Raw genomic sequence first — 27,406 nt, 5'->3', positions numbered from 1 at the left:
AGAACAAATTAAAATGACTTTTTATCAAAAGATGAGATCAATAAGCTATGAATTATAAGTTCTGATTTTGCAATTTATTCCACTTACTCATTACACCATCCCATTGGAATGATGGTACTTTGCTGATAAGAGACAGTTGACTCTAGATCCCTCTATTTTGATTTTTTTTTAGATGTCGCCAGAGCAATTGAATTACTGGAAAAACTACAGGAATCTGGAGAAGTACCAGTGCACAAGCTACAATCCCTCAAAAAAGTGCTTCAGAGTGAGTTTTGTACTGCTATTCGAGAGGTATGACACTAAAATTTTAATAACGATATTTAGCTATATGTCTCCTGAATAGAAAAGATGTCTTTTCCACACAAACAGTTGAAATAGTTAAGACTGGAACTACATCTTAGCTTTCTGTTTTTAGCTGCTTGGACAGATGATAAAATATAATTTAGTCTGCTAAATTCATAAATTAGATCCAGTCAGGATTTATACAGTCATATAAAACCAAATGTTGACTTTATGGTACCAATGAAGTCACTGCCTCAGCAGGTAGCTGTTACTTACTTGCAGTCTAAGTTATTTAGTGGTCACATGAAGTCATATGGATACTCAGTTCAAAATAGTCATAATTAGTGGGGGATTGTGCTTTTCTTAAAACAACATTCAACTGAATCTTAGATAAATCTGGAAGAGTAACCTCCTACTGACTAATGTTACAGTTATCCAAACATTACTGTCTAGTGCAATAATGGAAAATCTCTGAACAGACTGCTATGCCCCTCTAACAAATCTTTGCGTTGCTTTCCTTGCTAGAGATTTTAAGAAGCCTAACATAAAACAAGTGTGTAGAAATGACTGTTTGAATCTTGTATTGACTTGTAGTGGAACTGACTAGTCCGCTAATTAATTTAATTGTTAAAATAAAGTTCATTCAAGATGTATATACCATATTGTTTCTTGAATAAAGTAATATTAAGTCCATCATTTCTTCCCCCCAGGTACTAAGTAGTAATTCATTAGTTAGGACCTGAAGTCCATAACTCCAGCATATTTGCTCTGCTAGAAGTCCCCACTAATGAATTATTTACTGTCATCTCCCAAACCAGTTGAACCCAGTGACTTTCTGGAGAGTTCGTTGTAGCAGAGGACATACACTTGTCAAGGAATACTTGTTACCAACTTCCTTTCCTTTTTGCAACTCTACCTGTGGCCAACGCATATATTTTTACCTCAACAATGCTAATATATGAGTAGTCACTACATAGGAAAGACCCAGGTGACTAAGACAGAGACATACAAAACTTCTCTCACTATAGATTTAAACTGTAGCCTAGGGGCGCCTGGGTGGCTCAGTCAGTTAAGCGTCCGACTTCGGCTCAGGTCACGATCTCGCGGTCCGTGAGTTCAAGCCCCGCGTCGGGCTCTGGGCTGATGATGGCTCAGAGCCTGGAGCCTGCTTCTGATTCTGTGTCTCCCTCTCTCTCTGACCCTCCCCCGTTCATGCTCTGTCTCTCTCTGTCTCAAAAATAAATAAACGTTAAAAAAATTAAAAATAAAATAAACTGTAGCCTATCCAGTGAGGTACAGTTTGGATTTTGCTGAGATTTGATTTAGACTGTGCTTGTGCTAAATCTTTATCAGGTGAAGTTGTTCACTATTTGATTTTTGTTTATGATGAACACAGCTTAAGTAAATAACCATAATTGTGTCTCCAAATTCTAACCTATGAGTTTAACCAAAGGCTGAAAGGAAATTTCTGAAAGTGTATGAGTTCTCGGCCACTGACTGCTCAGTGGGAAAGGTATAGATATGTGGAAACCCCATGGGCCTCTTTCAGGTCAATTCCTATAGTCACTCTGTAGATCAAGGTTAAATCCCCTACACGTTCTTTTCTTCCTTCACAGAGTGCTTGCTACTCCCCTGAGATTTGATGGCCGACTTTTCATTTTTAGATATTCTATCATCTCTTTTACTTTCCGCAGAACTAACTAAAGGATAGGACACATCAAATGTGTATCTCTGCTAAGTGGGAATTTGGCATGTGAGCAATGCAAAGTCTCTACCTTTGTGGAATTTACATTCCAGTGAGAAAATGATGATAAATAAATATGCAATACAATGTCAAAGGGTGACAAAACTATGGAAATAAAAGAAGCAGGATTAGGGGAAGTAGGAATAAAGCTCTATGAAGTTAGGGTGGTAGGAAAATAACCTAACTGAAGTAATGGAATAGGTCACAAGTATCAGTGGGATACAGTGTTCCAGGTGGAAGAAACCACAAGTAAAAAAATCCAGAGCCAAGAATGATCTTAGTCCATGGAAGGAAGATCCCAAAAGCCAGAATGTATGCAGTGAAATAAGCCAGGTAGGCGTCCCAGAGACAGCCAGAGAGCAGATCACATGAGGCCTTGCATGCCGTTGTTAGGAGATTGGATTTCATTCTAAGCATGATAGAAAGCCCTTGGAGAATTTTGCCTTGACCTGATTAGATTTTTAAAAGGTCTTTCTGAATGCTGTGAGAATACAAGTGTGTGGGCAAGAGAGGAAACAAGAGAGTCCAGTAACAAAGTAATGAGTAGATCAAGTGAGAGATGTGATGATGGTTGCTTGTGTGATAACAGTTCAAGCTGTGGGAAGTCTTCAGGTTCAATGTGTGTTTTTTGAGAGTAAAGTCAACATGCATTGTAGATGCATTGGATGTATGGATGAGAGAGCAAGTCTCAATCGCCTTTTAGGTTTGGGCTTGAACAATTGGATGGATGGTTACATAAGGAAATAGAATCTTTGCATTTGGACCAAGTTTGGAGAAGACTGTCCAAGAATTCTGTTATGGACAAAGCAAGTTGATGATGCTTTTCTGACATCCATGTAAAGAGTCTAACAAGCATCTAAGTCTGAAGCTTGGGGGAGAAGTTGGGTCTGGAGATATAAATGTGGTATAGATATCTGTTCAAATAAATGCACAGACCTTTTTCTTTAAAGAGTTTACTAACAAAAAAGAGAATAAGAGTAAAATAGAAAAGAAATGAAGACCTTGTATAGGCATTATAAATATATCTTTCAAACCCAGTTTGTGGTAAAGTGTCCTATGTGCATCATTAGTGGTCCATGGAAATCTATAACTGAATTATGGGCAGTCCAATACTTTCAGAGGGAAAAAATCATATAATTTTTCTGCTTTACATTTTATAAATTTGGACTAGCAAGATTAATTTTAGATTCATACTAATGCCCTTCTAATAATTTTGTCCTTTAAGGGCAATGCATGTTGTACAGATATTATTTTGATCAATTCATCTTGACCCACATTTTACACTAGTTTTATGATATTATTCATATTTAAGTTTGGAATGTTCCTCATTATTCCTGTTATATCACTTTACATTAACTACAGGAAGTAATGATAAAAATAGCAATAGGTATTCAATAATTCTGAATCATAGAATAATATTGTATACCTATCTAGTGAAAAGTTCTTCAATAAAAACATAAAATATGAACCCATGTTGCCAGACAGGTGACTGCACAAGCCGGTAAAGAAAAGTGCAGCTGGGAAGTATGGCAATATACAGCAATAAATATCTGAAAATTACATTTTCTTGAGTCAAGAATCCTTTCCCTCCTGGTCTCTTGGGTACTGACTGTTCTACTGGCATGAAACCTTTGAAGGTTTAGTTTCTTATTCAAGTTATGCTTAGAATCTCGATGGTTAAATTATTTGAGTTTTTTCAGGAATATTTGTTAATTCATACTTTCCAGTGTGACAGTTATTAATTTTGTCGTGACAGGTAGAGAAAGGACAAAGAACTACATGGGTGTCAATCTTAGTTGCATTCACCAGAGCAAAAACAGATAAAGGTCATTGTCAACAAGTCTGTGAAACCCAAATTATGCTAAAAAAAAAAAAAGGGGAGAGAATCAGTTGCCAAGTCTTTAAATTGCCATACACCTTACACTAGTGTAACAGTAGTTATAGTTACATGATGAGGCAATCCCGTGTTTTGCTTTATATTTGGATGAAACCACTGAATCAGCTCTTGGCCTATGGGTAGCACTTATATGGGAAGAATGGTTTAATGAAATTTTACTTTGTTTTTTCCTGAAAATGAATGATTAAAAGAGATTAGATGTTTTCTCTACTTAACTATTCTTCTGTAATCTGTAATAAAGATAGAAAAAATCATGTTGAGACCAGTACTGAAACAAGACCATTTATGTACCCAACTAGCATTGATGTATTAATAAACAAGTTTCATTTGAATGCCAACCCACATACAGCTGTAGCCATAGAATAAAGGTAATAGATGGCACTACTTACCTTGATATTTTATTTTCTGGTTGAAGGATCTCAAAGGACCTGATTAATAGTTAAATTGCACCATTCTGTGCAAGTAATTTTGGGGTACATGGTGATAAATGGACTGACACATGATGTTCCTTTTCCCATAGTGAGAGGTACCAGCTGACAAGAGAAAGTTCACAGAACTTTTTGAATGAGAGATGAAATAAAAAACTTTATGGTAGTGATAGTCCCAGTAAGGGCCATTTCTGGGCCTTTTTAAGTGTCTTTTTAAGTGTCTTCTTCAAGTTTTTGTTCATCACTGTATTATTTAGGTTGAACGACCTAAATTTATAAATTGAAATGTAAGGAAATACATGGGTTGAAATATAAGGATTGTAAAATGTTGGCTTTGGTAAGAGAATTTCCTATGAGACTTGAATGGTGAATTTGAATTGAATTTAAATAGTTCGATTGCCAAGCAATGAACTTTTTCCTAACACTTCATATTCTTCATGCCTCAGAGAAAGAAATCAATAGTATATGAGTGGTTATATTTTAAGAGGACATCCCATTTCTGCAACACAGTTCAAAGAAATTCTTTCTGAAACTAAAATAATAAAAAATAAACAGACTTAATCTATTTACCATCACCATCTTCCAAGTTTTACAACATTTAGGCTTCCTGCTTTCCAGGGGAATGTGCTCATCGATCTGGTGTTTGATGTGCTGCTGAGAGTGGTCTGTGGTGAGGACTTGCTCCCGCATTTATGGCTGTCCTATGCATTTTTGAACCAAAAATGCAGAACCAAATGACACAGTCGCCAAAAACTGCCTTCTTTGGCCAACTGCCAGATGCTATGTGTTAGTATTTTCTAATGTAGTAGAACTGTAGATTAAGAAAATAAACCAATTCCATATGGAATCATTCTGATAGTCAGGATTGTCGGAAAACATTCTAGTTCTCTTCTTCTCAGCACATGTTACAACTGGATTTCCCCATCCTCTTTAAGGCGAGATGTGGTTGATGCCTTGGCTAAGGAAGTGTGAATGGAAATGGTGTGGGCCACTTCCTTGGTGAAACCTTTGAGTCAGTGCATGGTATGTTGTGTTCCTTGTCCTTTGCTATGCGACTAGTGATGTTTTTAGTTGGTGAATGATCAATCAGTCTGGGTTGCAGGGTGAGGAAATGAGAAATACAGGCTCTGCAAACCCTTTACGAACAGGTAGCCTGAGCAAGAAATACACCTTTGTGACTCTAAGCCTCTAGAATATTGGGTTGGAACATAATCCAAGCCATCCTGACTGATAGTACACAATCATCAAGCCAAATTTAGCTTGGATAAAGGTTATAAGCAGTAGCAAGCATCCTTTTAACTGCTGTAAAGCAAAATTAATGTTTAAAGTCTATTATTTTAAATAAGATATGATAAATCTTTTTAAAACTTTATGAAATTAGTAACCAATATAAGTACCACGCCCATGGGATGGTTCATAAATTTTAAAATCTGAGACACTTGGATCATAGATCTTGCTTCTAGATTATTTTCCATTTGCTCCTATTCTCACTTTTTCTCCCTGAGGATGGAGCCCGTTAACCATCCAGCACCACCTCCTACCCCATCCAAGTCTTACACTGTTGCTTAATAAAGGGATTTCTTTGTTTATATACTAAAAGTTATAATCAACATGGAAGGAATAGTTAGGATGTATCAATCTGCTATTCAGTTGTTCTTAGTCTCCAGTGAGATTCTTCCCCTGGAGAGAGCTATAGATTGGGAATTACCACAGTGACTCCCACCAATATCATGTGAAATTTCGCAGTGAGGCATTCTGTCAGATCATGGGAAGCAGCAACATCATTAGAGCATTGTTGTAGTCAAGTCGACCAATGTTCAAATCCCAACTTGGCTGCTTATTTCAGAACTCTCTAATATTTTATTTGTCAACTTTTAATAATGGAATGATACCATCAGTCTTGAAGTGATTCTGATAGTTAGAGATCATATATGTAAAGTCACATAGTACAGAGTCTGGCATCCAATAATTACACAATCAATGGATGCTATTGTAATTAAAGGGTAGAGTCCTGAATTATCACTAGGTATAGTGTTTTGGTAAGTCAGGAAATGGGTAACAGATGGGAAGAGAAATGTTAGTTTCTATAGGCTAGATCTAAGTAAATCCATAAGACTAATAGACATAGTCATTGCCCCACCATTAATCATGAAAACAAAATAAATGGAGCCATTGTATTCTAATTCCACAATCATATGAGACATACCATTATGACACACGTTTGTTTTTGGTGTTGTTCTGTACATCTTAATCTACTGTGTGGATGAAAACATGGTCAGCAAGTGTAATCAGCTTTATGAGAAAACTAATGATGCGTTGTGTGATAGAAAACAGATTTAGAATTATCTTAAGAAAACATACTTGGATCAATCCTGACAAGATGAGATGAAATAAGGATACATAGAAAGAGAAAAAAGTTGGTGGTAGGGAGAGTGGAAGGGAAAGAAGGTAGAAAGGAAGAGATAGAGGGAAGGCAGAAAACAGGAAAGGAAGAAAGACAGGAAGAAAGGAAAGATGGAAGACAGGCTGATGCTGAATCATGGCTTGCTGTTGTGTATTTAAAAAATGGCAAGAACATGGAGTCAGAGTGTTGACAATCGTTTCAGACAACCTGGACACAAATCCTTTAGCCATCTAATTATATGATCTTGTACTCATTACTTAACTTCTATGTTCCTGGTTTTGTTTATTCTTTTTTTAAAACATGAAATAAGACAATAATAACGTTGGGAAGATTAAATCAAATGAGATTAAAAATTATAAAATACCTTGACTAATACACTACCTAGCTAAAAGAGTAAGTAGTTAAGAAAGGGTAGTTACTCTGGTGAAAAATTCAGTGGCTTTTAGTGACAATACAATAAAATTTTGTTGTATTCTGATAGAAATATTAGTTACAAATACAGAGAATAACAGTTCTGTAGTTACCAACCATCCAGACAAATGTAAATTTTTTTCTCCATAGGAGGCTCACATTTAAAACAAGTTTTTTTCATGTTTGTTTCTTTTTGAGAGAGTGAGCGCACGATCAGGGGAGGGGCAGAGGGAGAGGGAGACACAATCCAAAGCAGGCTCCAGGCTCTGAGCTGTCAGCACAGAGGAGGCTCACATTTTAAGAAAGATGTTGGCAATCTGGAGTGGTTTTAGAATAAACCAATATAGTAAGGACTCTGGAAACCTCGCCATTTGACAAAAAGTTAAGGACTTGGTGATAGTTAGCCACAAAAGAAAAAAAAAATCATGTGCAATATGCTTGTCATTTACTGTTTGGTAGGATGAGGTGAAAGGAAGGTAACCATGCTAGAACACTGGGTGAAAAGTAGAAGGATGCAGATAACTAGCAGTAACCAACAATGGGCTCATTTATAATGTAAGATGCTTCCTATAACAACAGCAAAGGTTAGATGATCATATTTCAGATCACTTTTTCACAAAAGCTTTTAATTTAAGGTCATATGTAAGCTTCATCTTATAGGTGAAGTAAAAGCAAATATACATGTATGCTTTTATAATGTATAATTATATAAATACTTCTATATAAATACATATAATTTACTTTCCCTGTTTCTGTTCCCTTCCATTTACACGCAAAAAATTTATGGCCAAATGTTTTTAATGTTTTACTTTAAACATGGATTTCATTATGTAAAATTAGCATCCTGTTATATAATGGCATTTAAAATAGCACTATATTCGCGGGAATTAACAAAAATATATCTGACATATGTTTACACATATCTTTCTGTTCGTATTGAACTTAAGTTGGCAGATGACAAAGGAAAGAAAGCTTGATGGCTCTTTCATTTCCTTTGATTTTATTTGCACTGCCAAATGTGATAGGACACAAAAGCCAGATTGTTTCTTGTGTGATAAGTTTCCTGCCAAGAAGAGCATGAAGTCAATAAAGCTTATTTCTGAACATCCTGAAAATACATTGCACAATATAGAATTTTTATTTTCTGTACCAAAACTTAGATTTGTCCCAGCGTGTCTTGACACGTTTCCAAGCAAAAGGAACCAGGAATAATTGGAGAAATCTCGATCAAGTCCTGTACTTTAGAAACGTTTGAACTGGTGGGTTGCTCAGAAGCACGAGTACAGCAAAAATAGTGTCTCTGTTCACATGATATAACCTGCTTCTGAACTCTGACATTTTGCTAATATTTTGAACCAGTTATGGTGAAAATAACAGCTGTGCCATTTGTACTTGGCAGGCAATTAGTGAAAACTATGATTGTTGCAGTAAAGCTCTGATTTTTATCCATCATGTGAATGCTGATGGTCCTATTGAAGTCTATGTGTGTGTGCGCATGCGTGCTTTTGTGTGTGTGTGTGCGTGCGAGTGTGTGCACATGTGCGTTACCCCATTGATATTTTAAAGACCAAGTTGTTCCAACAGTAGAAAGTTTCTTTGTTTTGCAAAACTCCTAATGGAGGAAAACTCTTCATATTCTGTGTACATGTGGAGTACATATGGAGTTTCTCGGTCCAACATCCAGCTTGATTATTTTGGTGAAGAAGACAAAGCTTTTACTTTTTATGGAGGTTTATCACTTTTCAACATCAGCATGCATTAGTGTCAAAGATTCTGACAATTATCCTAAAAGATGCCTTGCCTGCTCTGTGAAAAGTGGTCCAGTAATTTCACAGTCATAGCTTGGAACCTATATTTACATTTTTATTTCTAAATAGAGCAAGCTGTGTTCTTTTTACTGTCAAAAGTTGTTGTGGGGTTTTTTTTGTTTTTTTGGTCTTTTTGGTTTTCCTTAGGCTTTCCAGAGGATATGTGTTAATGTACTTGGTTGAACTTGAGTCAGAAATTTCACTTTATTTATTTACTTATCTATCTATCTATCTGTTTGTTTAAGGGTCTGATTTATTTTTTGCTGTATCCTAGAACAGTTTGACAAGAGAGGTTCATTTGTGGCTAGACAACTCTAAGATGGCCGTAAGAAGGAGGCCAGTCATCAGATTCCAGATTCACGTATCTTGTATGACTGCTGCTAGCGATACCTGCCGTTTTGGAAGCAGAAGTTAGAGCCAAAAACTTGTGACCTTTCCAGAGCTACAGAAAGGATACCTGTGAGGGCAAAGGGAGTCAAAAATGAGAAAGCCTTGTCAGTTTAACCACGGAGAAGAACGACAACAACCGGAAAGACTGCACAACTCTTTCAAAGGTTACTTCTGCTTAAATGATTTAAAATTGAAAAAAAAGGTTTCAAATGTCTTTCTTTGCTGACAGAGGCTGCATAGATGCCAACCTTTCTAAAAATAACTTCATTTACCTTGAGGACAAAGGATTTGGTAGGACCTAAATTCAACTTGAAGTGTCTTGAAGAAAGCGCAGGTGTCTTGACACAAGCCTGTTCTCCTGTAAGGGAATTTAATTCTGTTTGCTTTTGAAAGTGGTGTGAGTGGCAACTTTGAGCCCTTGCTGGTATTAAAACAGACTCAAAATTGATTGCATACTAAAAATGACATAAACATTTCCTTGTAAAAGATCACTCCAAACTTTGGCTTCTTCCAAATCAAACAGTCTTCTCACTGAAATTTATTTCAAGCAGACGAAACTTTTCTTTTCCTTAATGTGATTTGGTTAATTGGGTTTTTTTTTTTTTCAGAAAGCTACCATTAATTTTTACAGGAAAAAGTCACAGAATCTTCTGTAATAAATAAAATAGCTCCATGTCAAAGGCAAAAAGACAGCATGAACATTTACACACGATTGTATTTTTCTTGAGATAACACCGTAACTTCGGGAGATTCTCAAAAAGGCCCATGATATATCTTTCCATCTTACCTGCCAGAAAATGAAGACCACTCCCTAATAAAGGATTTTGGTATCAGTCGACATATACTACTTGACTAGTTGGTCTCCATCTCTAAAATCCTTCCAATTCGATGAATCTGTAGTTACATAGCAAGTAACCCATGTTTTTCTTCACATAAATGACGTGGAACTATATAAGGCTCAGCATGTATGCATCGTAGGCATTTGTGACTCTGTGAGACTCCGTATGAATGGGTAGGGAAGACAGATACTATAAAGATTTTTAAACTGGTAAAAAATAATGAGAAAAGTAAATGTACTCATTTTATTGAGTTTTTCAAAGGATGTAATTTACAATTTTATCACAGAAAATTGTGAAAACAGAATGACAATTCACTAGAAACGGAATTTTTAAACTAAGTTATATTTCTGCAGCTTTCTCAGAAAAGAAACACTTGTAACAATGTGAGGGGTGTTTATAACATCAATATGTCACTTTCTGGTAGCAAGAACAGGGTCTGTGTGGCAGGAACCATTTTAGACTATAATTGCACTAATGGGTCATTGATCTTAAAGGTATCTAAACAGACCCTCACAAGCAGTCTATAATGACTCTGAATGCTGTTAGCATCACTGTTGGGTAAATACTCAGCTTGGGCTTTCTATTTGCTGTAACAAATGGTAAAATAAACAGTACATATTTTCAGAAGCTTGTAATTACATGCGCTTACATAGTAGTTCAAAATAATAGAGTCCTCCAAGAAGTTGTATTTTATATAGTCAGATAAAGTGAACATCCTGTCTTCTGTTGAGATCATAGGACTGGAAATCAGAACTTCTATTTATGGCACTATGGATGACAATTTTTATTTCAGTGAAAAAGTCATTTAACCTTTTATTGCCTCAGTATTGGCAACATATGTGTAGACAAGTCCAATTGTACAAGCCATCTGAAGTGAATGTTAAGTTACAAATTGGCATTTAAAAATTTTTTTTTAATCTTTATTTTTGATAGAGAAAGACAGACAGACAGAGTGTGAGAGGGGGAGGAACTGAGAGAGAGGGAGATACAGAATCGGAAGCAGGCTCCAGGCTCCGAGCTGTCAGCACAGAGCCCGATGCAGCCTTTAACCGATGGACCTCGAGATCACGACCTGAGCTGAAGTCGGACATTTAACCGACTGAGCCACCCAGGTGTAGTTCATTTGTTTTGACTGCAATGTGATATTCCATTGTGTAATTTATTAACTCTCTCATTGATGAGCATTTATGTTGTTTCCAAGTGCTTCTGTGAACATACATGCATTTCTTGTCACATGACCAAGATTTCTTTGGGGTACATATCTAAATCTGGAATTTCTGGATCAGAAGGTATACAAATATTCAACTTTAAGAGATAATGCCAAACAATTTTTAAAATTAGTTGCTCCAGTTTATACCTCAGCAAGCAATACAGAAATTGTGTATCCACACTATCTCCAGCATTGTCATAGGAGACATTTAAACTATATCAGTTGTGGGGCACCTGGGTGGCCCCACCACTTAACCTTCTGGCTTCTGCTCAGGTCTTCATCTCAGGGTTCGTGAGGTGGCGCCCCCGTCAGGCTCTGCGCTGGCAGCACAGACCCCGCTTGGGATCCTCTGTCTCCCTCTCTCTCTGCTCCTCCCCTACTCTCTCTCTCAAAAAACAAACAAAATAACACATATCAATTGAATATACTAAAATAATATTTCATTGCAGTCATCATTTGCATTTAGTTGATCACTAACTTGCTGCATAGCCCTTCTTGTAATTACTGGCCGTGGATGTTTCTCTTTCTGTGAAAAATTCGTTCGTGTATTTTTTTTTACTGATTTGTGCTTATATTTTTTTATATATTCTTGTTATTAACTTTTTACTGATGGTATATGTAGTTCTCCTACATTGTATCTCCTACGTTATAATTTGTCTTCAAGGTGTCTTTGTTTTTTTAGTTTTTTTAAGTTGAGGTGTTTTTTAAAATTTTTTTTTATGTTTATTTATTCTTGAGAGAGAGAGAGAGCACGAGTGGGGGAGAGGCAGAGAGAGAGGGCGACACAGAATATAAAGCAGGCTCCAGGCTCTGAGCTGTCAGCACAGAGCCCAATGCGGGACTCAAACCCACAAACTGTGAGATAGTGACCTGAGCCAAAGTCAGGTGCTCAACTGACTGAGCCACCCAGATGCCTCTTAAGGTATCTTTATACATACAGTTCTTAATTTTAAATATTCACATTGATTATCTATTATTTTACCTTTTTGTATCTTTTTAAGTTTATTTTGAAAAAGAGAGAGTGCAAGCAGGGTAGCAGCAGAGAGAGGGAGAGCAAGAATCCCAAGCATCAAGCTCCATGTGGGATTCAAACTCATGAACCTTGAGATCATGACCTGAGCCAAAACCAAACATCGGATGCTTAACCAACTGAGCCACCTACGTGCCCTCCATTGATTATCTTTTAAATAATCAATGCTTTTTTGGAGTATCTTACGTAAGAAATATTTCCTACCCCAATGTCTAAAAGATATTCATCTATGTTTTCTACTAAAAGTAAAATTTTTATTTTTGAAATTTATGTTCTTAATCCATCTAGAGTTGATTTTTTGTATGTAGTGTGAGGAGGGATCTGATTTTGTCTTTTATCTATAAGGGTCACTATATCTTGCTCTATTTGTTGCATAATTCATAATTTTCTCTGTCACTGGCCCAATTAATATATACCAGACTATGTACATGGATCTGTTTCTGAGTTTCTAATTAATTCATCAATTTCTCTGTTCCTTCATTCATGGCCTACCTATTTCATTTGGGAGAATCAAGGCAATGAGTTGGCTTGGGGGGGGGCACATTGTTTTAATCTTCACTTTTATTAGAAGATTTATGAAATCTTATTGCATGTGTGTGTATGTGTGTGTTTGCATGAAGGTAAATTAATAAAAGCAAACCATTCATGCATCAGTGAACAATAAGTATGTGCCATAAACTAAAGATTATTATGATAACTCCAATTCTGTTTTTTGCACTGGAGGTACCATGGGGAAAGAAAAAAAATAACATAGTTTAATGCTTTCAAACCGAGTAGTTTCACATTCATGATTTGTGGGTCTCTTTCAGTTTCCTTCATCAAGGTTAATTCAGGTTTTAAGTACAGTCATTAATCTTATTCAGCAGATGGCAGAGAATGTTTCAGTTATCATAGCAAAATTAGCGCCTACCATACGGTCTACCAAATAACGAGCATTTAATAAATATTTGCTGGATGCATGAACAAATTCATTAAGATGACCTTTTCATTAGTAGACAAACATATATTTGATTTTTATAGGCCTTGATTTTTAGATGGGATTCTGAGCTCATACAGATCCCAGACAAAACCTGATAACACTGCTAGTTTAGAATAAGATCTTACTTACGTTAAAACGGCTTCCAACCTCGAAAGGTGGTCAGTGATTATGACTAAAATTTTATTTGCATTTAAAAATTGTTTCCAGAGATGAAAACTGATCTTTAATTAACATAAAAATGTCTAGGTTTTTTTATGTATTTGCATAAATATATACACTGGTACAGATGTGCAAATATGATTTGTTTTCATGTCATGAATGCATAACTATTGTATTTGACATAAAATTTAGTAATGTGTATAAGGTGAAGAAGGAACCTTAGAAAGCCCATCATCCTGTAGTTCTTAGGCATAGGGGAGTCATACACTTCTTTGTGAATCTCGTGATTGTGAATCTTGTGAAATTATGGATCACTTTTCAAGGAATATGTATATGCAAATTTTTTTGAATGCCAGTGGTTGGTAAATTATCTAAAACGGATCCATTTGGAGTCTTAAGCTGTTATAACTTTTTAATTTTAGAGCTGAGGAAATAGATCTGGAAAGTTTAAGTTGTCTTTCAAGCTAGTCAGTGCCTGCGTTAGTAACAGAGCAAAGTTTCCTGAACGTTAGTCCAGTTCTAATTCTATTTGCTATGGACAGTGGCAAAAACGGAACATTCTGGAATGTGGAAACAATGAAACATTATTTCACTACTTATCAGTAATGAGCCAAAATAATTGGAAAATCGCATCATGGTTCCCGTTTCTGTAATTTCTATTCATATCAGTGTTCCATGTGTACCAACAGCATTCTTTAATATTTTTGCCTTCTAGTTCTTTCTTTGCCTCATTTAACACAAGACAATGCATCGTGGCTTAGTAATATATCCTCTCATATGTTTGTAATCCAAATTTCCAGGAGGCAGTGTAAAAGTTTAGTTACTAATCATCGTATAATTGGCATTATATCACCAAAAGCGTTAGGATATTTCCAGAAAATATCAGTCCCTGCTGAAATCATTTAGTATTTTTGAGATCAGACTTTTCCAAATGTGTTTCAGGATCTATCACAAATATGCATGTCTATTCAAATATGCCTTTAGTCCTTTTCTTTCTATGTTAGCACTAGAAGCAATGAAGCCATTTTCAACTAATAGATATTTTAGGGAGAATGCCTGCTCTCCCAGAAAAAGAAAAACCTATTACAGGTAATCTTGTCTTCCAGACTACTTGGTTTTCCTCATGTCTACCTCTTGATTATGTAAGAGATACCAAATATTTATTAAGCCTAATACTTGGAAATTTTTTGAACTGCATTTTTTCCATGCTGTTTCCCATAGGTCAGCAATAGTACATCCCAAATTTATCCCACTGCCTAAAGTCCTGCCCAGAATTACTTTGCAGTTCATTTCCCATTTGCTAGCACCTAGGGGTACAGTCACAGTTCTTAGATAAGAGACAGTAATCACTCTGAAAAGCATCTTTCCAAGTTTTTCAGGGGCTATGCAAAGAAATAAGCAAATATAAAAAATAAACAAGGAACAAACCCATCAACAAAAGGGACCAAAAGAGATACATCCTCTTCTTCTCCTCAGTCTTTCTTCTGGAAGGATGGGGGCAGTGACCAGAGACAAGTGACAGGGCATTCATAGAGGTGTGAATAAGCAACAGAAGCATTACCTTGATGACAGTAAACAGATGTGTGTTTTCCATATTAAATGCAGTAATGTCCCTCTTTATTTAAGGTCAAGAAAGGAGAGGGAAATTAGTCCTTCTGGAACACACAGTAGAATAGATCATTTCTCTCTCACTGATTTTGTTAACATCATTTTTTGCACACACCTTTCTAAACAATTCCCAGCTCCTATCCACCTGGGGATATCAATATAGATATGCAGCCATAGCAAGGATGACGGTGCCACGCACATCTTTCTAAAGAATACCTGTGGCTAACCATTCGGAGGAATATAAACCCATACCATATGGAGTCAATGTGGGAAAGGTTACTGGCAGTGCAGCAAAATTAAAGAATCCTACCTCCCGAGTTTCTAATTGAAAGGATATTCTGTTAAATTTCTTTTATGACCACCTGCTTGACTACCAGATATATTTTACTCCTTGTTTCGGAAAGTGAATTATAACTGGATTCTGTTAAAATTTCTATGAAAATCATTCCATTTCCTCACAGATGGGATAGTAATTACTTCTGTGTCCAGGACAGAGACAAGCCAACTACCACTATACATTGAGAGAAATGGGATTGCTAGATATTAGCTAAGTAAATCAGACTTTCCTAAACAAGGTAAAAAAATATGTCTTTTATCCAGATATAACAAAGATCTGCATATCAATTATATTTTGATAAAGATTAAAATGGCCAAATCGTAACATTGGAGAAATTTGAGGTCTTAGACAATTATAAAGACACCATAATAGTTTCATAGAACTTCTCAATAATAAATATTTTCAATGTCTGAAGATAGTCCCATGAGAGGACAATAATTTATTAGTTACTATGGTTGAAGAGTTTGTAATTATATGATTCAAATCACATTGTTGATATTTCATGCAAAATACCTTGTCAAGCATAGGCAATTACTCAAACAATAGTTAGGAGGAAAAGATTCATTTAGAATGTTCATTTGCCTTAATTAATTTTGGCACATTACTACAGCCAAGGGAGGAATTTTTAAGATCTCCGTGACATACTGATGGAAAATAATAGAGCCACTGAGTCATACTTGATACTCATATTTTCATCTTAGAAAGGATAAACTTGCTTAATAAAGAGTCCATTTAAAATGTTGATTTAATCATCATGGAATTAAAATTGTTTTTAATGAAATTGCTTATTAGTATAATTATGGCTTTACAATATTTGCATTGCCCAGTATAAAGACAAACTGAAGTAGCCACACATTTAAACATGTGAATATATAAATGAATGTTCCCTAACTTGAATTTCTATATAATTAAAATTGGACCCAGTAAAGCTATAGCTTAGTAAAAGAAAATCTCAGAACATTTTTTTCTATTTTTAGTTTAGTTAGTTATAATGATCTACTAATGAGAAAAATGAATAATGCCTAATGTGATTATATTCCATAAACTATTGCCGTTTCCATAAAATATTTCCATTCTGTAGAAGACAAAATGGCATTTTTTCATTGAACTCCCAGTGACGAAAAGATTTATGTTTGTTAATTTATTATAAGACTTCAGAAAATTTGTGACCATCAGATACTTACATTTAATCTTGAAAGATGTTTGACAATGAGTTCTTAATTAAACATGTGTTTACAAGCAAAATATTCACAACTTAATCATCTATCAGGCTATTTTGTTTATTCACTATCAAATGTTTAGAGGTTTACAAACATGGATTTTCTTTTAGGAAAGCAATATTTATAATTGGTAGAAAAACATATGCTTATTGAACTATATATTTCAGCGCATTTGGTATTGATGTACATATTGGCAGCTAAAAAAAAGAGTAAAAGGAGAGTTTTCCTCAATGACTAATTTGAATTTAGAAAACTATTTAGTTGGATTTAAAAGCAGATGAATTGTAATTAAGCTTGTTGACTTGCTTTGCTAATATAGAAATAATTTTTTAGAGATCTTGTTCCAGACACTGCAATTCAATATACATAATTTTATTTTAATGTAGCAGGTTATTTAGAAAATAAATTCATTCTGTGTTGTGTGCTCACTGTGAGGGACATTTCCTGTTTCCCCATTCTTCTCCATTAGCTTCCCTTTCAATGAGCCTCTAAAAAATCAAGTAACCACTGATACATTCTCTTTACCTCCTCTCACCCCACTGCTTTTATCCTCTAATGTGTCTGGAAGAGAGAAAGAAGCCGAATGAGATGGATACATTCCGCCCTCCCCCACCCCCGCCACGGTTTTCAGCTGAAGATTTCTTACTTCTGACTGTGATATCGGTTCTTTCAAAAATGTAGCAGTCACTAGTTTTGTGACCTCGGAGCTTAGATCATTTCTACGTGAATGCTTTTTCCATTTACAGAAGAATATTCCATTGACCTTTCCTAAGGTGTACAAATAATTCCTTCGAATCTTCGTTTGCGGCTAAAAATAGTACAGACACATCCCATTTGCAGTGTTCATGTACAGTGGTAAATTAGACACCAGATCAGTGAATCTGAAGGTACTCATGATAGTCAACAAAAATGTTTTCCCCTGTGCAAAGAAATACTCATTTTCCATTTGTAGCTGGCATGTAGAGGAGCTCATGGTGAAAGAAATGACTCTACATAGTCTGGCCATAGTCCTGGCTCAGCCAGTTTTCCCCTGTTTATAATCTCTAGTCACAGGAGACTGTGTCTTCCTTTGTGGTCTCTCCCCGTAAGCCACAGATGGGGGCACCAAACACCTAGGAGGTGTTTGCGATGCCAGTTGTAATTTCATGTATGTCTGGAACATTTCTTCTGTCCTCTCTGCTTGCTGAGCCCCCTGCTCTACTTCACATCAGCTGGTCCTCCATCCATCCTGTGCCCAGGACTTGTCCAGTACTTGTGTGTGGCATCGGTCTGATCACCTGGCCTGGCAGGATTCCCCTTTCTTCCTAATAAAGAGGAGAGGCTACTTGCTCTAGTTATTCCTCTGGAGCTTCTGAAGGGTACCAAGTAAGACTGTGCAGTGCACGCCTTAAGGACATCACCCATTTCTGTGGTCATCCCGGATTTATATTTATTATTGCCATTTCCTGGCAGATGGCTATGTCTTGAAGAAGTGCCAGCTTCTTCTAACTCGCACAGAGGCACCAATCGTGCTAAGTATGAGACTGGATTTCTCATAACATATTCTGTGTCATTTGGTCCGTTCATAATAGAATGGTAATACTTTGTCCACTGAAATTCTAAGAGGGATCTTGAGCCTATTAGGAGTTAGCAGAAGTTCTCAAAGCCTTGCAACCAGCAAGCTGCCTCTCCTGAATTTAAGCATTCTTATACCCTTTAACTTTCATCGTTAACTTATAAGTTAACTTATAACTTCATAAGTTAACTTATACCCTTTAACTATAAACTCCAAAGTTCATGAGAAATGCTTACTGAAAATATCTGATTCTATAATTTTAAGCTTTGCCTGATTGGTTTACATGCAACACTCTTATGTAATTCATGACCCCTCAGTGCCCCGTGGGCTAAATTTGAGAGCATTCAAGTGTGGCCTTCTCTCAGACTGAAGAGAAGACAAAATGCATTATATATTATATATATTATGTACATTATGTATATATATTTGGTAGTGATGTACATATTGGCAGCTTAAAAAAGAGTAAAAGAGTTTTCCTCAATGACTACTTTGAATATATGAAACTATAATATATATCATATATACATACACACACACACACATATATATATATATATCGCTTTAGGCATAATTCAGTTATGCTTTTAGTAGTTATATAGTCATCTAAATTTCTAACAATACATATACTACTGTATGGCCATCTACTTCTTAGAATCTTCCAAAATACATGTTATTCAGTGAAATGATTTCCAAAAGTCTTTAAGAATATGTCCATTCCAAGGATACCTGAGATGTGATTTTAAAAAATAAAGGGTTCCAACAGACATGGTTTTCAGCCCAAACCTCTGGGGAATCTTTGCCAAGAGCATCCCACAGTGCCTTGATGGAGTGCAGTGCCCTGTGCCTGAATGACTCCACACCCGGCCAACTCAACAGTCTCCCCAAGCAGTCTGAATTGAGTCGAAGGGACAGACATGCCCACAGAATTCCCCTCACAGAGGAATCCTCTAATTCATATTGACCAGAAAACATATGCATGTTAAATACTAAAGTGAGTTCCCATGAAGCACTCGGTTGAACTTCATAGGCTTTTGCTCATTTGTCTCATATACAACATGACATTTAAAAAAAATTTTTTTTTACCGTTTTATTTATTTTTGAGACAGAGAGAGACAGAGCCTGAACAGGGGAGGGGCAGAGAGAGAGGGAGACACAGAATCGGAAGCAGGCTCCAGGCTCTGAGCCATCAGCCCAGAGCCCGACACGGGGCTCGAACTCATGGACCGCGAGATCGTGACCTGAGCTGAAGTCGGACACCAACTGAGCCACCCAGGCGCTCCACAACATGACATTTTAAAATAAAGTTTAAGATACTTTGGCTTAAATGGTTAAATACCAGTGCCTTTTCTGCACCTAATTCAAAACTAAGGCCACCTTACCTTCTTCACCTTGTGGCTTCTCCTTGCAGCTAGCTTCTTAAGGGCAATCATGTCACTGTATAGATTAAGTGTCACATCCTTATCAACCTTAAGTGTCAAATACAGAGCAGTTGTGATGCAGTGGGTCTGGGTTTTGACATTGGAGAACAGTCTCTGCTCTAGGGTTTCCTCAAGGGTGAGCCCATCCTGCTACCTGATAGTGATTAATAACTGATAGGAACCCGCTTGTGAAACCAGCCAAGAGGCAAATTGCAGCCTTCAGTGATCTTATCCAATAGTTTTATATGCTCACTTCATTAATTAAAGCTGAGTAATAAGTTGGCAGGTAGTGCTTCTGATCTATCTTGTCAGGGGACAGTTAAATGAGATACTAGCCACTTCTTGGTTTCTGAATTAATTAGTTCCTGGCAAGTTTGACCTAAAAGACAAATAACACACAGCTGTGGAGAAAGGCATACTTCCTGCCTGGTTCTTTCCTGTCTTACCGGCAGGGCTGATGTCCCTGTGTCCTTGAGTAGGCAAACACTGACATGTTGGAAGAACTCTGCGAGTGATTGTCTTGCTACTACAGATGGGCTCGAATAATTACTATTACACTCTTGTGGGAGGCAACTTCAGCATTACCAAGAGAAGGAATGCTACCAAGGTGCAGTCAAGTTGCTAACCATCCATTATTTCACTACAGGAGGCCCAGAATAGCTGCTTCCAGCTTTTCCTTTGCTCTGCTGTCAATATAGTAACACTTCAGGGATAAGCATGTTTGTGCGGACTGTATACATGAAGTATACTTAAATGCAAATCAAAATTCTACTAATGTTAAATTGGCAATATAAAACACATGTGGCAGACATTTTTTTTACACATTTCTGGGTCTGAAGGGAATGGGTTGCAAATACTAACAAAATGAAAATTGAAAAAAACTGGAATGTACTATAATAAGACTGGGCCACCAAGGACATGCTTTAAGAATGGGATTGTTTTGGGATCCCTGGGTGGCTCAGCTGGCTAAGCGTCCAACTCTTGATTTTGGCTCAGGTCATGATCTCACAGTTCGTGGGATCAAGCCCCATGCTAGACTCTTGAGATTCTCTCTCTCCCCTGCTCGTGCTCTATCTCTGTCTCTCAAAAATACATAAATAAACATTAAAAAAATGAATGGGATTATTTCCAGTTGATATTCCTCTGAGCCCTGCCACCTTCATAATTTCTTATTTTTATTGAGCAAAGAAAAATGGAAGAAAAAATGCATAGAAGTTTTATTTAAGAGGACACCTATACAAGCGATGGAGTAGAATATGGAAGAAAAAGAAAGAGCAGGCACTCCATGTTTTCTACCAAAAAGCTTTCATCACTTCTCTTCAACTGCCAGAAATATAATTTTTTATTTAGGTGCCTACACCTCCCAGCATAATTCAGGAAAGGGTGAATTTACTCCCTCAGCTAGGAGGGTAAATCTGATTGGCTTAATCTAAGACAGATGCCACAGTGTCATTCCCCTTGTGAATGATTGGTTTAGCAGGGTGGGGAAGTCACCCTGATCTAGCTAATGTGGCATGAGGGGAAGTCCGATGACATGTTTCCGAGGAATATATCATAGCTATTAAAAAGAGACATAGGAACAGATGATTACCTCTTTTCCACGGGATATTGTTCTGTCTGGATGTGATTTTTGGAGTGATGACAGCCTTTGGAGGGCTACAAAGAGAACTCGCCTCCAAAGACAAGGCTGACATTCAGAGCATTCCAGAGGAGTAAAAACCAGGGTCTCTGATGAAAAGGTTAAGTCCCTGAGCTAATTCTCTAGATTCTTCTCATCTTGAACTTTCCTCAGTGTTTGAGCAGGTATTTCCCAAACTTTGCTGCACATGAGAATCACTGGGAAATCTTTGAAAGTTCCCAATGCCCAGCCCTCACCCCAATGCAGTTGGATCAGAATATTGGGTAGGAGCCAGATATCAGTATATTTTAAGGATCCCCAGGTGATTCCATTATGTAGCAACATTTGGAAACCATCTGGTTTGAGCCATTTTGAAGTATATCTTTTGTTATTTCCATTTGAGTGCTTCCCAACTGAAATGACAGAATTCAAACAAAAACAAAACAAAAAACATTATTTGCATTATATGAGTAGCTACACTGAATAAGAAAACAGAAACAATATTAAGAAGAGTATAATAGTAAAAAATGCTTTCATAGTTTTCAAGAGGAATTCTTCTTCAGTTACTAAGCAATTTAATTGAACCATATTCAAATGTAATCAAGTACCTACAACTCTTGATAGAGTAGTCTTACTGAATATTTCCTTTTATACAGCTTCATAGCTATTTAATAACCCGAAGTTTAATTTATGTAAAATAATTATGAGTGAGAGAACCCTTCCATATTTATTAAATTTAGTCCTTAAAGAATGTCCACAAAACAGAAACAAATGTTGGTTTCTATTATATATAATTTCAAGAAAGGAAGACTCATTATCCTTGTCAGCTATTACAAATAACCCCTAACCACACATGCAAACACACACACACACACACACACACACACACACATTGAATTTACGAAACCATCTGAGAAATGGTCCATGGTGACTTACACTCCACATGGATAGACAAGGCAAAAACCTAACAGCTCACTATGACTCTATGACTCTATGACTTAACCAAAAAGAAACATTTTCTACTCTCCAGAAGGCTACACTTTCTCTCATTTTCAGGGGGTGATCTTCCTGTCTTCTACCTCATCAGGGTGGAGATTACAGAGCAATAACCCTTCAGCTGTCTCCTTATTTAAGAGCCAGAGGGCAGCAGCCTGCGTCTCTTCCCACACTTTTAAAACACTGCAGTGGACTTAGGATCTTGCTGAGAATCTGTGTTATCCCCAGTCCAAGAGTGGAAAGTTTTGGTACCCTACGCTTTGACCTTGTTTGTGATCATACTACCTCATAATCCAGCATGATGGCTTCCAGAAAAAACCTCCAGTTTTTGCAAAAATGTTCTTGGTATCACCTACCTATCATTGATTCCATTCCTCTTCTTCACTGCTCAGTTATTGGACCAGGGCCTTTACTTCCTACTTCGTCTTCAAGTAAGATCATAAAAAACTGGATAGGTATTATGTAAGTAGGCATCCCTAATCTCATTAGATAGAATGATAGGCCACTCAATTCTTTTAAATTTTTTATTTTATTTCATTTTTTTAAGATTCAAGGATTATTTATTTATTTATTTATTTAATATAATTTATTGTCTAGTTAGCTAACATACAGTGGAAACAGTGCGCTCTTGGCTTTGGGAGCAGATTCCCATAATTCATCGCTTACATACAACACCCAGTGCTCATCCCATCAAGTGCCCTCCTCGATGCCCATGACCTGTTTTTCCCTCCCCTTCCGCCCTGCATCAACCCTCAGTTTGTTCTCTGTATTTAAGAGTCTCTTATGGTTTGCCTCCCACTCTGTTTGAAACTACTTTTTCCCCTTCCCTCCCCCCATGGTCTTCTATTAAGTTTCTCAAATTCCACGTATGAGTGACATATATGCTATCTCTCTCTTTTTCTGACTGACTTATTTTACTTAGCATAATACCCTCCAGCTCCATCCACGTTGCTGCAAATGGCAAGATTTCATTCTTTCTCATTGTCGAGCAGTATTCCATTGTATATATAAGCTGTATCTTCTTTATCCATTCATCAGTTGATGGACACTTGGGCTCTTTCCATAATTTGGCTATTGTTGATAGTGCTGCTATAAACATTGGGGTACATGGGCCCCTATGAATCAGCACTCCTGTATCCTTTGGAGAAATTCCTAGTAGTGCTATTGCTGAATTGTAAGGTAATTCTGTTTTTAATTTTTTGAGGAAACTCCACACTAGTTTCCAGAGTGGCTGCACCAGTTTGCATTCCCACCAGCAGTTCAAGAGGGTTCCCATTTCTCCACATCCTTTTCAACATCTGTTGTTTCCTGAGTTGTTAATTTTAGCCATCCTGACCTGTGTGAGGTGGTACCTTAATGTGGTTTTGATTTGTATTTCCCTGATGATGAATGATGTTGAGCATCTTTTCATATGTCTGTTGGCCATCTGGATGTCTTCTTTGGAGAAGTGTCTATTCATGTCTTCTGCCCATTTCTTCATTGTATTATCTGTTTTTTGGGTGTTGAGTTTGGTAAATTCCTTATAGATTTTGGATACTAACCCTTTATTCAATATGTCATTTGCAAATATCTTCTCCCATTCCGTCGGTTGCCTTTTAGCTTTGTGATTGTTTCCTTTGCAGTGCAGAAGCTTTTCATCTCGATGAGGTCCCAATAGTTCATTTTTGCTTTTATTTCCCTTGCCTTCAGAGACATGTTGAGTAAGAAGTTGCTGTGGCTGAGGTCAAAGAGGTCGTTGCCTGTTTTCTCCTCTAGAGTTTTAATGGTTTTCTGTCTCACATTTAGGTCTTTCATCCAAATTGAGTTTATTTTTGTGTATGGTATAAGAAACTGGTCCAGTTTCATTCTTCTGCATGTTGCTGTCCAGTTCTCCCAGCACCATTTGCTAAAGAGACTGTCTTTTTTCCATTGGATACTCTTCCTGCTTTGTCAAAGATTCATTGGCCATACATTTGTGGGTCCAATTCTGGGTTCTCTATTTGATTCCATTGGTCTATGTGTCTGTTTTTGTGCCAATACCACACTGTCTTGATGATTACAGCTTTGTAGTACAGGCTGAAGTCCGGGATTATGATGCCTCTGGATTTGGTTTTGTTTTTCAACATTACTTTGGCTATTCGTGGTCTTTTGTGGTTCCATACAAATTTTAAGACTGTTTTGTTTTATCTCTGAGAAGAATGCTGGTGCTATTTTGATTGGGATTGTATTGAATGTGTAGATCCACTTAATGTTTTGTGTTTTTTTTTTAAAAAAGCCTTGTAAATTGACAGATAAATGGACTTTGCATTTCATTGGTCACACCAGTGTAGAATTTTTAAAATTTTACAATACAGAGAGATAATTTCCTCAACACATGAGAAAAGTGACTATCCGATCTTTTTCTTTAAATAAAAGACTTTTGAAAATATGTATTTACATAGGTGGGTAAGAACGTAATATAGAGGGCACTATAGATTTAGAAATAGGCGTGGTATCAGGAGGCTTTTTTCTTTTAGTGCTGAGTTACTCTGACAGTTATTTCTGATAAAAATGAATGGGCAATGTGACAGAAATAATTAGTGGCTGAGAGAGGGATTGTTTGCAACAATCTGAATTGATAACATTTACCTGATTGAGGATACGTAGTAATGAAGCACTTCAACCTGATTAAACTTTCTGAGCTTTTCTTCCCCCTTTTGAAACTGAGATTTTTACAGGATTTAATTTGAAGGATATGGAAATACAAAGGCAGATTTTCGTCACGCCTAAGGACAGGTTAATAATGCATTCAGATTCACATCATCTTCCATGTTGATAAAACTGACCTACTTTTTCTTCAAGAGAGGAAATGTCTTATGAAATATTTTCACATTAAAAATGTTGCATTTTGGTGTCTTTCTTCTTACATTCTATAATTAAACCTGGCATATCACTTCCAAAAGTTAAATGAAGTTTAGTTCATTTTCAGGTCTGGGCTGCGTAATGAGTTAGCATCTCCATTGCTCGAGATGAGTGGCATTTGCTGCTTTGCATGCCAGGGAATTTTTCCGACAGTAGTGATAATGATGCAGATGTTTTTCTTTGTAGGGATCTTCCAACAATATCCCTAATGAAAACACATGCCTACTTCCTGGCAAATAAAAACAATCATTTTTGAAAGCAAGAAAATCCAAATGCTTTCATCCTAAGATGGCAAATGTAAACAGTCCATTATTTTTGTCCCATCATTTTTGCTGTGTTCTGTTGCAGCAATAAAGTGGTTCTTTTCTTTTACTTTTTTTTTTTCTGGCCCTGATATGGAACCAACTTTTACAAAATCTTATGCAGGTTCCAAGTAGAGAGGGGGAAGTGTGATAAGCAGTGCAGTTGTAGTGAGAGCAGAGGGTCAAGTCTTGTGAATTGACTTTCATTTGCCATCTCATCTTGAACCTTAGGTCCGGGTAAACTGATTTCCTATCAAGAAAGAAAGAAATACAGTTGCTAGAAGTAATATGCCCTTAAACTTAGGAATGTAACTTTGGCTTTTGAGATTTATATAGATGAAAATAATGAATGATCTTTGTAAATCTGTATAATAAATAATCTTTAACAAATCCTTTTACAGGTATAACTGGTATATAATTGAACAAATCTTTTTACATTGGAAAAAAATGTGAAATTTTGCAAAAATGCAGCTGAGATTTTCACAAAACTAAACTCTAGATATATTTTGGGGTTAAAGTGAATGTTTGCTGTTTCCTCAAAGGAACATTTTAATATGTTCCAAAACACAAGCCTTTCATCAGTTACCTTTTTAAAGAAGAATTTCCACGTGTACGCACAAGAGATGCCCTTTCTCCATTCACTTTTTAAAATGTTATTTTATTGTAGTAAGAACACTTAATATGAGATATATCTTCTGAACAAATTGTTAAATGTACCATGCGGTATTTTTGACTATAGCTACAATGTTGTACAGCAGATCTCTAGAATTTACCTTGCTTAATTGAAACTTTATGCCCATTGTTTACAAACTCCCATTTCTCCATACCCCCAGCCCCTAGCAACCATTATCATTCCACTCTTTGTGTCTATTAATTTGATTATTTTATATCCCTCACTTAAGTGGAATCGTGAAGTATCTGTCTTTCTGTGACTACCTTATTTCACTCAAACCAAAGACAACACATGTTGGTTAGGATGTGGAAAAATTTAGAACCCTTGCACATGGTTGGTGGGAATGCAAAATGGTGTAGTTGTTATGGAAAACAGTATGCAGGTTCCTCAAAAAGTTAGAAATAGAACTACCATATGATGGAGCAGTCACACTTTTGAGTATTTATGCAAAAGAATTGAAATGAAGATCTTGAAAAGGTATGCATGCCGTGAAAGTCATGACAGCCTTATTCCTAAGCATCATAGCAAGCCTGACCCACACCAATAGATGGGGTACAGAATGGGGTAAAGGCCAGAGATATCTGTTATAGCCATTGCTTGGTCATTAAAAAAATATAGTATTTTAAATTTACTTGTTTATGTTAAGAGAAGTATGTCAAAATGCCACATCAGGTGGACCATAACAAAGTATTCTCATTTTCAAAACTTATTTACTAGCACAAGGGATATTTTGAGCCTCTTTTCTGTCCTTCTTGGGTGAATGACCTATCATAATCATAGGACATATAGGTAAACAACTCATCAGAATAGAATGGGGAGGAACCTGAGCAGTATGGATAATTAAAGCCAAATAAAATCTGTCATTAGGAACAACTTGGTTGTTTGTGTGCACCCATGGGTAAGTGATTTTGTTCTCTCTCTTACCCGTGAGAGGACACACTGACTGCCCTTCTGTATGACCAAACTTAGAATATTTTTAGGCTCTACCTTCATAAACAAAGTATGTTTAATTATGTTTATTTACCTACTCTACTTCAATTACCTTTTTAATCTGACTAGAAAATGGAGAACAAAATCACCAATTTCTGTGTGTCTCTTTAGCCCTTGAATGAATGAGCTTGAAATAGAACTGTAACAGAAGTCTGCCTTAAGCCAGCAGTTTTAAAATCCCCTTCATTTCCTCCCTCTTTCTTTTTATCAAACCTGCACATGTTTAAG

General features: G+C 36.5%; 1 protein-coding gene across 1 annotated transcript in view; it reads left to right on the top strand.

Annotated features, from left to right (window-relative positions):
* The window catches only part of LIN7A (lin-7 homolog A, crumbs cell polarity complex component), a 128,106-nt gene that overhangs the window by 42,610 nt on the left and 58,090 nt on the right, over positions 1–27,406 (top strand). Inside the window, exon 2 of the mRNA XM_043561605.1 lies at positions 173–291. Within this exon, the coding sequence (XP_043417540.1) occupies positions 173–291 (119 nt within the window). The remainder of the gene's footprint in view (positions 1–172; positions 292–27,406) is intronic.

This window comes from Prionailurus bengalensis, chromosome B4 (assembly GCF_016509475.1).
Source record: "Prionailurus bengalensis isolate Pbe53 chromosome B4, Fcat_Pben_1.1_paternal_pri, whole genome shotgun sequence".
In the NCBI taxonomy this organism is placed as follows: domain Eukaryota; kingdom Metazoa; phylum Chordata; class Mammalia; order Carnivora; family Felidae; genus Prionailurus; species Prionailurus bengalensis.
Note: the sequence above shows the minus strand (reverse complement) of the source record. Positions and strands in the feature narration are given on the sequence as shown.